Consider the following 11,465-nt stretch of genomic DNA (forward strand, 5'->3'; position numbering starts at 1 on the left):
TCATTAGAGGAGTTGGGCAATTTTTTCTTCTTGGCGGGCCAGAGCCTAAGAATCACAAGGACTGCTCAGCCCCCACCCATCGAATCAAAAATGTTCAGCAAATTACTACAATTTCTCTTCTTTTTAAAAAAATTCCATTTATACGTGTCTCTATATCAAACGAGATACTCCCTTCGTCCCATAATATTTGTCCGGTCCGCGAAACGAGTACTACAAAATAATACATTTCTTTCGAGAAAAAATTTAAATTTTTTCATAAGTTAATAGAACTCGTCGAGATCTAGTAAATTGTTGAATTTTTTTTTAACTTTTCTCACAAAAATAGTATTATTTTTACGTCTCTGTTTTGCGGACCGAAAAAATATTATGGGACGGAAAGAGTATAAAAATCCGAACCATTAATTATCGAAATGGACGGTGAAATATTAAGCGGTAGGGTAGTCTTGCTAAAATTTATAGTCTTGGATTGTACTCATTAAATGCTTTAAGCTTTCCCCCTTTATAACACCCCCACCCCCAAGAAAGATTTCTTGTGACTTTGGTTCTTCTTGAAAGCTACCTCTACATACAATAATATGTCCATAACTAACTACACAAGGCTTAAACTCTTTAAAATATTGACACAAATTCCAATTTGCAAAGGTACTCATCAACACCTCTCTCTCTCTATATATACAATACAAACCCATATAACATAAATTGGTTTTTGAAATCTCACAAGGTAGTATCAATCCCAACCCAACATTCTCTCTCTCTCTCTAAAAAAAACAAGAAAGAGAATGGGTTTAAGAGACATTGGAGATTCATTGCCACCAGGGTTTAGATTCTACCCTAGCGACGAGGAGTTGGTCTGCCATTATCTCTACAAGAAGATTGCGAACGAAGATGTTCTAAAGGGTACTCTGGTGGAGATTGACCTGCATGTATGTGAGCCATGGCAGCTTCCTGGTAATTAATACTATTGATCCCCTCTTCTAGCTAGTTTCTGCTTTTCCAAACTCTTTTTCTTGTTCAGTGTTTTTTTCTCGTAATTTTCCTCTCTTCTTCCTGTTATATATCGATCGTCGGGATTCTATTTCTTTGTTATTTTCGACGCATGACAATACGTGTTTTCGACAACATATATACTGTATAAGAGATGACATACAGTGGAGCTAGGGAGATTTTCTGTACTTGTGTTTTTGTCCATGTATGTTGCTAATTAAAGACATAAATGGAGAAACTAAAAATGTCTTGATTCTGGTATATATAAGCAAACAGACATGCTACCTCATGTGTAAGGTCTGTTGAAGACAAAAATGTTGCGACAATGGAGAGAGAGAGAGAGAGAGAGAGAGAGAGAGAGAGAGAGAGGTGGGGTGGTCCGGGTAGAGCTAGAGGATAAGGAACAAGGGAAAATTATTGGCTGCATGCTTTTGGGTAGCGCCAAATTGCTTGAATGTGTCCAGCTAGCACCAGTACCCATGTTTTTGTGGTTCACAATTCGGTATATAAATCTTACACAAAATACGATGTTGAAAAAGATCGATACATCACATGACGGTACGCTAAGATTACTGAATAGTTACTCGAGGAATAATCACACGACGGTAATCTAAGGCCATTGCGTAATTACTCGAGGGATGGACAATCACACGACGGTACTCTTAAGACAACCGAATAGTTCCTCAAGGGAAATGGGTACGTGGACATAATTATCTTTAAGTCTTTCTCATTTAAGAAACTTTCAAGTAAAGACTTCTCAAATCTCCTTGGGAAATATTTATTATATAGTTTATCTATCTATTCTCAAGCCTTTCCGCTTTCCCCATTTTCTTCTTAAAGCAAGGAAAAGAGTCAAAAAGGGTGTTTTCTTTTCAAAAGTAAGAAGTGATAAAAAAGAAAGAAGGCAAAGGAAGGGAAAGAAATAGAAATGCTTCTTAATTACGCTTTTGGGTTCTATGCATGAGATTCATGACATCATCAAGTAACAATTTCAGGTGGCGATAGATATATATATAAAGGGTAACAATTTCAGGTGCTAATTTTAATTTTGAACGGAGTTTTCAGGGAATTATCATACTTTGGGGATGTCATCTTGCCGTCCTTTGGGGTTGGTGATGTCATCTTGCCGTCCTTTAGGGTTGGTTGTGGGGTGGCGTTTTGCCTATTTGCTCGAGACCCGTTTAATTTTTTTCAAAAATTAATAAAATCTTTTTTGCCGCGGAAAAAAAATTTATCATACTTGGGGACTCATAAGCTAGATAAAAACTGGGCAAAATATTTATATTGACAAAGTTCCCTCCTTCACACTTCCAAATTCACCTTCTTTTTTATTTTAATCAGCAATTTCATTTTTATAAATTTTTGAAAAAGATTACAAAGATTTAAATGGATCACAGGCGAACGTCACCTAAGAATCAAACCCAAAGGAAAGTAACGAGCCACGTAAATTCATCTTTTTTTTGATAGGCAACAAAATTTTATTAAGTAACTCGACAAATGGTACATCGAAGAAAGACTAAATATAGACCACGAAGGAAGAGGTACTGTAAAGGCCAACAGAAAAGATAAAAGAAAAGAAAATTACATTCAATAGAAATTGAATGAGTCACATCCAGTCAAAACAAGCAGAGCTCCGGACTGAACTCAGTCAAAATTTCTTCAGGGTTCAGGTCATCATTCATCTCAAGACCATCGGCCCCAAATGCACCAAAAAATCCCATGAGAACATGTGGCTAGACTTCTTGACCAAATCAGACTCCAGCTTACTCTAACCTCTTAACCCTCCAAATCAGTCTGTTGGCAAACATTTCATAGCTTCTTCGCAATTTGACAACCTGCCCATCCGTATGTGTTGGTGTACTCTCCCAAGCTTCTTTGGCAATTTATAAACATAAATTCACCTTACAAGAGTTTATTTTCACTAAGAGTTTGTTTTTGGTGTCATGCAAGGCATATACCTATAAGTCTATAACCATTTTTTTTAGATGCCAAACCTACTCATATGTGTGTTTTGTTGTCTAACAGAGGTGGCAAAGCTCAACTCCAATGAGTGGTACTTCTTCAGCTTCCGAGACCGGAAATATGCCACGGGCTACCGAGCCAACCGAGCCACGACTTCTGGATACTGGAAAGCTACCGGAAAAGACCGAACGGTGCACGACCCGAGGACTGGCGATATCGCTGGGATGAGAAAGACGTTGGTTTTCTACCAGAACAGAGCTCCGAATGGGATTAAAACCGGTTGGATCATGCACGAGTTTCGCCTCGAGAACCCTCACATGCCTCCCAAGGTTGGTATATATAGTTGATCTCAAACTTTCATTCTATGGAAAGTCCGTAAACAAAACATTTTTTTTTTCTTGACAAACGAAGCTTTTATAAAACTCAAAAGGGTTACATCGAAGGGGAACACCAAAAGCAAACAAGCGCTTACGAGTTCAGAGACAAAAGTAGAGAAAATATATGGAGAAAGACTGAAAATGAACATCCAACATAGAGTAATTGGATGGATCCACTCCTCCTCCGACACACATTACAAATTCAACTTTCTGATTCCATCAAGGAAGCCCTTAAAATGCTCCACAGTGTATTACCTTAGTATCGAATTTCACCTCAATCCACATTGCGCGCCGACTCTGGTTTTGATCAGCTCAAACATTTCCCTTCTTTAGTTTCATATATTCTCTAAATTTTTTTGCTTGTTAAGTAGTAGTAAAACGTATCCATAACTTGTTAACATTTTGACAGGAGGACTGGGTGCTATGTAGAGTATTCAACAAAAGCAAGGAAGAAAACAGCTGCAACAAATTACTTCATAGCCCTCCACAATATGTTTTTGAAAACACCAAAGCTGTTGCTATAACTTCTCCATATGTGTCTACATCTCCTCCTCCTAACCACCACCACCATACCATGACCACCTCTTTCTCCCTATGCCCACCCCATCAAAATCAAGACAGAAATAACCCTACTAGCATTCTACAAAATTCGTCGGCGGCCCTAAAACACCATAACTCACTCCCCAGAAGCGACGATGATCAGTACTACGGGTTTTTATTCGATATGAACTTCGAAGAAAACAGCTTTGGGGATCACGGAGTCGATCTGAATTTCGCGGGGACGATGGAGTTCGATGACGATCGTGAGAATCTAGTTTTTCCCTGAACCAGAAAACCAAAATCTAGGCCCCCATTAATTAGTTGATTTGTGATGTAATTATAATTAAGGTGTTCTTTTGTGTTTGATTTTTCATGCATGCATGTTTTTTACATTGTTGGTTATTTAAAAATGTCGTAGAGATACGTATTTATTTTCTTCGTTTCGTTGTGGGTATTAGGTAGGTATAGCACTTGGTTTGGCAACTTTTGTACTACGATATGTGATTGCTAATTTGTAATTAGATTTATTAAATGAGATTAAATTATGTTTGTAATTTTATTATTTCTCCTATTTCAATTTAAAATCCTTCTTCTTCTTCTTCCCCCCGCCCCCGCCTCCGCTTTTTTTTTCTTTTCTTTTTCTGGTGCATATATATATATATATATATATATATATATATATATATATATATATGCTTTGATTAGTTGTACATTGTGTGTTCAAGTTAATAAAAGAAAAATACCCTTGAATAAAAGGCTACAAAATTGTCATCTTCTTGTTCTTCCTTTTCCGGTACGCCAGAGGAAACTTCCCGGAAAACTGCTGCAATTTAGGTTTTCCCCCACAATCTTAGGTCTCATTCCGCTAAGGGAAATAAGTACGTGTTTTGTTTCTAAGTAAATGTGATTTATTGTGAGAGATTGACATGTCTCGTAATAAAGCAGAAAATAAATAATTAAAAAAAACCTTAGTGGACACAATATACACGTGAGGAATTATTCCAATCTGCTTACAATTTTTGTCTTTTCTCTATTTTTTTTCAAGGAGATTGAGTCAGAGGTTGGAACATAAATTTGGCAAACATCCGTAAACAGAATAAAAGATCTAAAATAGAGCATTACAAAAAATTACAAGATCTTAAAAAAAAAAAATCTTTTGTTAGTTTCGATCGCTTTTAAAAAAATATATTATTTGTGTTTTTTCTTTGGTTGTTTATACATTAATTCTAATTCACCCCAAGAAAAAGAGATGTGCTACTTGACCGGATCATCGTACTTGTCGGCCCAACACCATTTCTTGATGGGTCCATTCCATTCTGTCTCTAGTAATGGGCTTGTTGTTGAACCAAATACAAAACTATTGGGCTTTGTATGGTAATGAACCTCTGGCCCAAGCTAAATCTACTATGTTTTTGGCAGACGTAACAAGCTATTTGGAGTTGCGGTCAACCGAAAATGGGCTAAAGGCCCAAATCTTACTCTACTGGAATGAGGGGTTTTGTAGCCTTTCACTATTTTAACGGGGGACCGGGACACCCAAACGCAAGTGGATGAGTTGAACTCCTGATCTCATCGGAGAGTTGGCCGAGCGGTCTAGTTGTAACGCAACTAATTAACTAACCCGTCCATTAACAGTATCGGGGACAGACAAAACATTAAAATCAATTAGCTGACCTAGTTTCTGAACTAATATGCCTATTAGTTGTCTTACTGGAGATGGCCTAATACCTTAGGTTTGGCCAAAAACCTTAGGTTTGGCCAAAAACAAGAGAGTTGAACTGGTGGTCACTTTTTAGCGAGGTGAGATCATTGTTCTTAAAGTAGGGTTGCAAAGCGAGCATAGTCGGGCTGAGCTTTGTATTGTTCGAGTTCGGCTTGTTTACTAAACGAGCTTAAAATTCGAGCTCGTGGCCGAATACTTAATGGATCGAGCCCAGTTTATATACACAACAGCCTAAACGAGCATCCATTAATGAGCCGAGCCTATATAACCGAATCTAGTTTTTCGAGAAGGGCCGAGCTTAATTGTATTGAGCTCGGCTCGTTTATTACACAAGCCTAAAACTCGGGTTAGAACTCGGCTCAATCACTAACGAGATGAACCTCGAGCTGCTCAGTTAAACACTCACCTAGGCAATTGCCCTCCTTGTGTCATTGGGCTGGCTCCCACGTCAGAAGTTTCGGATTTGTGTGTGTGTTGAAATTGTCCATTTTACCCTCCCTAGTTTCTGACTTTCTTGGCTTCATTTTTGATGGTTTGTTTGCTTTTTTATTGGTACCCAACGGACTGTAGAGCCGACATGAGTGACAGGCATGCACGTGGGGGGCTTGCAGGGTTTGGACTGGGTCGGGCCGGGCCCACGAAGTGTCAAATCGAACGTCTCTTCCGATTGACCGCAGAATGCGGGGATTCTCGTACGGCGACCCTCTTTTTCAATTTCCCTTGTTTGCTTGTGTAAAGTTTGGCAATTGGGAGCTCCTGCCTGCCTGCCCACTCGCGCCCACGGGATGGATCTCACACAACGCGACGTAGATTTAATGTTTTTGAAGAATCCTCGTGTTACGTCCCAAACCCTCTATTCAAACACCACGGGCCGAATGGAAAAAAGTAATCGGTGGTCATAGACACGGACACGGACACATAACGTGCAAACTCTCTTTATAGTAGCATAATTATGTGGAGTTCGTGATTATGTGGTATTCGAACTCTTACTACAGTCATGTCGTGAAAAGAAAAAAGAATGGATGCCTTGCTAGCTGTATATGGATGTTGATCCTTTGGGGTGTTAGGGTTGGAATATGATTGTCGAACGTATTGTGGTGTCAGCTATGTCAACATAGTTGGGATGCCATACGCTTATTGTTAACGCCTTTTTATCTCTCCCCCTTGTCTTGTACTGTTTATTTTGTCATTAATAAAATTGCTTTTCGCTATTAAAAAAAGAAAAAAAGAATGCATTTGAAACATTTGATGCAAGCCGTCTGTACTGAGATGAACGATCGGATAGACAACTTTGCACTCGCTCGGTAGCATCCCCGGGTCTTAGATTTCTTTCGATAAATTACATGATTAATGATTTTTTATTCACTGCGACCTAAAGTCACATAATATGCGTGCATGAAAATGTCTTTCAAAAGTAACCCAAACAACTATAATTCGTGAGTGCGCACAAGAATTGAGAGTACAAGCACATAACGAGAATTGAGAATATGAACGAAAGCCATGCTGAAGAATTATGTGATCAAATGAAGTCGACATTGACTCTACTACTCCTATTACCTAGTGTCAACTGGCAATTACGTACCCTGTTTAAATTCTCCTATAACAATGAGAAGACATATATATTCTTTTTTTATTTGTGTTCAACTGGCAGAGATATTCGGAACAATTTACGTATATCTTAACTAATCTCCTTCTCGATCGCTTCGATCAAAGAAATGTCATCCATGCCAGAATTAGAATTTTTGCGTACATACATAATCCATGTAAGTTTCTCAAAACACAGTTATTGTACTAAAATGTAGTTTCTGGATCAGAAAGTCTATGGGTACAGAAAAATTGGTACAGATTTTGTACATAAATTTTTTATGGGGCCCACTACGGATCCCATACAAATGATCCAAGCCGTTCACTAAATGAAAAACATTTTTTCAAGGGCCCTCGCAAAAATTCAGTTTAATCCGATACTTATAGATATTCGATCTAATCATCTAACTTTTTCATATCCTGAAATCTAAATGAAAAATTAGATGATTGGATTGAACACCTATAAGTAACGGATTGAGCTGAATTTTTGCAAGAGCCCTTGAAAAACTATTTTATATTTAATGATCGGCTTGGATCATTTGTGTGGGACCCGTAATGGGCCCCACAAAAAATTAGTTACAAAATCTGTATCAATTTTTCTGTACCAGTAGCTGGACTCTTTGTGGATATTTCCTGAAGAATTGCCCGATTTTTATAGTATTAAAGATTAGGTGGTGAATGGGTCCTAGATAATTAATAAACTCCACAAGCAAACTCTCTCTCTCTCTCTCTCTCTCTCTCTAAGACGGTGAGTTTCATTCCTCTTAAAGACTTTACAAGGACAATGACCGACTGTTGAACTACAAACAGACAAACATGGAGTAGTATGAGATATGGGGCAGTGATTAGTCCTTTTTTTTTTTCCATCAGTCTTTCTATGCAGTGAAGTTTCATTCCTCTTTGGCCTTTACAACTCAAACTTTCACTATGGCCGGGATACGTACATATTTCGCAGATTCACTGCATGCCAATCTCTTGGCGTCTACTATTGAGAGTAATTTGTTGATCATATTTCTACGCCTTCACGTCATGCGTGGGCGGACATCGGCCCCCGTTTACATTCATACTCGATCGGCCTATAGAAAGGGTTCCAATGACGACAACAAAAAAGATATTTCTACGGCTTACGTCAATCTACTAATTAACTTGAACCCAACCATAATTAGCAAACAGTACGAAACTATTGGTGAATACATGTACGTATATTTTATGTATAGACGTACGTATACATGAAAGAGAAACAAAACAAATTCTTTTAACTGTACATAAACATAAAAGAACATGCATACATTTTTTGGTAACTTATTGTAGTCTTATTAAAGCACCACGCAACAAAAGTTCTTAAGGTAGCCCTTTGTACGAAGAGACGCAACAAGAAAAAATAAGGGGAGTGATTTTCACACTCCATTTTTTCTCCTTAGTCACTTCTTATTCATGTGAAATTACTTTGTTTACCCTTTTATAAGTCCACTTTTCCACACAGGAATGGGCAATGTAGTAAATTCACACTAAATAAAGACAAAAAAAAAAGGTGTATAGATGGTAAAAAGGGAAGTGTTAGAATCAATTCCCAAATCCACAAAACAATTAGGGGTAAAAAAAATCCTCTTGTGAACTCCCCAATTAGTACACCATTCTGTTGTGATTTCTACACTCACTTTTTTGCTATCCACACTCTTGATTTGTTTTTATTCATGTTAATTTACCATATTAACCTTTCACTAGCTCACGTCTTCCCACGTCAAAGGGTAATGTAGTAAATTAAGAAGAACAAGAAGAAAAAAACACCTATGGCAAAAAGATGTGTGAAAATCAATTCTCTTCAATAGAGACAGGATCCTCTGTACCAAAAACTCATGTGCCTCTGTGCCAATGGATTCTTCAGCTGTTGGATTTCAAACAAAAAAAAAATCACACAATCCAATAGCTAGAAAACCCCTCAGCACAAAGATTTTCGGAACAGAAAAGATCGAACCTCTCTTCAATACTATTACGTATTACTCTAGACTAGATGCAAGAAGTCAAACAGCTTTTCACTTGCACATTTCTGCCAATCGTTTATTTTTCTATGATATTTTCTTCTTCTTCCAGATTAATGTCAAATTGTTTCAGAGGGTTTTTGTTTTTTGCCTGATCGATTTTCGTGTTATTTTTCCGTTAGCCTGTTTCCTTTTTGAGATCTCTAAAAAATTGTCTATATTTTTTAATTTCTACTATATTTTATTTTTAATATAGATATTGTATGATAGATCTCAATTAATTTTGTTAAACAAATATTTGAAAATCATAAAAAAATCATATATTGTGTGAAATAATTTTTTGGGAGGTTCCAATTAAAGAAAATAGACACAACAATTTGGGATGGAAGGAGTGCTATTTAATTACGCTAGATCATTGACACAAAAGGAGGGGATTAAGATTTAGGCACAGATATATGACGGATCACAAGAAATTAATAGTGACAAGAAAGTGTAATGTGATCAACATATCTCTATCACTCCGAAGGGTCCATCCGGTTGGTTCGTAGGTTTGCTCCGCATATAATGACCGGGATTAGATTCTTGGGGTCAAGCCAGAACAAAGAAATTTCTTGTAAATCCCATAGTTCTGGCGTGGATGGCCTGTCAAATTTGACTGGATCAGGGAAGGAGATGAGTCAAGGTGTTGCATAAACTGGCTCGAACATCCTTGACTGTCAAAAAAAAAAAGAAAAATAATATTGGCACTCAAAAAATTGATGCAGACACTCCAAAATCAGTGTAATTTCAAAGCCACTTTCCTTTGTTCTTTAGAGTGCCTCTATCAATTTTTGGAGTGCTAATATCATTTTCCAAAAAAAAAATTTCCCTATCACACTGAAAGACTTTTTGAGACAATTATTGGACATGCTTTTAATCTTCAAAAACTTGAACGAAACATATCCATTCAATGATCTAGAGTTCCAAAATGAGGATCATATCAACATCAGAGAGTTGAAATTTACCAATAATAGATGTTCGTTTGCACCACGAAATTAAGCATTAATTATACAGAATTAAACAATAGATGGAGAACACAAATATATTAGGCAAAATTTGAGCAAATTGGCATTGTTAAATTTGAGGCTGTTTGGACAGGATATTTCTCGACTACCCTTTGAAGATTGATAAAAGTTATTTATATACTGTATTTAATTTGATTTGTACCCATTACTGTAAATTGAGGATGACTTAGCATAACAAAATTGGTGATTACAAAATTCCCATATGGCTATACGGTTTCAACTTTTGATTGGACTCCATTTCCCTAATAAAGTACTCCGTATTACTTTGGCCAATAAAAAAAAAAAAAAAAAACTTGTAGTGATCTAGTTTTCCTACAACGTACTTATATATTGTCTACACGCCTTTTCTTGTTTAAAGAACCAATGTGTAGCAACTTCTACCAAATCGCAAACTTAGATCGATTCATCACTTGAGCACGCAATGATGAAAAAACCTACCGTGGAACTCATCGAGACAAATGTATGTGGATATGTGTCTCGTAGACGTGCTAATCCTTTAAGGAACTTTTGGGAGTTAGTACTGAACCCTAGTAGCTAGGGCTAGGGTTTCACAACTCTCACAAATCACAATCTTATGACTATTGCCCTATCGAATTTATGACAATAACATGTACATGAATTTAGGAACGCAAAAACGAATTTTCATACGGCGATTTTCATTGGCCGAAAATCCATTCCCCCATTCGGTATTTTTTTTCCCCCATATGGGGAGGTCCGGGCTTTCCGCGAGTTGATCGTGTTCTACGTACACATACATTTACTATAAAGTAGTTAAGAGGTCTTATCTTCAACATATTTTTCTCATTGTCACTGTATTTTTACTCGGCCCCAAATCAAAAGATTTTACCAGCTTCCTCCTTATTTAGTGACCAAACCAATCATACTGGTGAAAAAGCACATTACGGTTTCTCTAGTTTAAGGTAAATTATGTGATCATCAAAGTGTAGGCAGGCAGGCACATTTTTAAGTCCTTTTTTGACGAGGAAAATCAATCTCCTGTCATTCAAAGAGATTCGTTAGGTTGCCAGTGAAATGACCAATCTATCAAATGCTTTTTGATTGCAACTTTACCTTTCCAAGAGTAGTGAAAATCACATTCACAATTTGTTCAAGACTCCTGCACTTCCATGTTGTATGGTTATCATGAAACGGGTGATATTTTTTTTATTTTTTTATTTATCTTAATGTTGAGACATCTTTACCTGATAATATATCTTGATTGGATGGTGTTTTGAAAATTTTTGAGTTTGAT

General features: G+C 37.1%; 1 protein-coding gene across 1 annotated transcript; it reads left to right on the plus strand.

The window, feature by feature from the left end:
* The first annotated feature begins 646 nt into the window (after positions 1-646).
* LOC131321163 (protein CUP-SHAPED COTYLEDON 3-like) lies at positions 647-4,422 on the plus strand. Its single transcript, XM_058352174.1, has 3 exons — positions 647-948; positions 3,010-3,275; positions 3,733-4,422. The coding sequence occupies exons 1-3, from the start codon at positions 780-782 to the stop codon at positions 4,147-4,149; spliced, it is 852 nt and encodes a 283-aa protein (XP_058208157.1). The 5' UTR covers positions 647-779; the 3' UTR covers positions 4,150-4,422.
* The last annotated feature ends 7,043 nt before the right edge of the window (positions 4,423-11,465 follow it).

This window comes from Rhododendron vialii, chromosome 1a, assembly GCF_030253575.1.
Source record: "Rhododendron vialii isolate Sample 1 chromosome 1a, ASM3025357v1".
Lineage (NCBI taxonomy): Eukaryota > Viridiplantae > Streptophyta > Magnoliopsida > Ericales > Ericaceae > Rhododendron > Rhododendron vialii.

Excerpts from the sequence above, each read along its gene's own strand:
- LOC131321163 (XM_058352174.1), top strand. The coding sequence starts at position 780 with ATGGGTTTAAGAGACATTGGAGATTCATTGCCACCAGGGTTTAGATTC. Across the intron at positions 949-3,009 it reads TGAGCCATGGCAGCTTCCTG|AGGTGGCAAAGCTCAACTCC; the intron begins GTAATTAATACT and ends GTTGTCTAACAG. Across the intron at positions 3,276-3,732 it reads ACCCTCACATGCCTCCCAAG|GAGGACTGGGTGCTATGTAG; the intron begins GTTGGTATATAT and ends ACATTTTGACAG.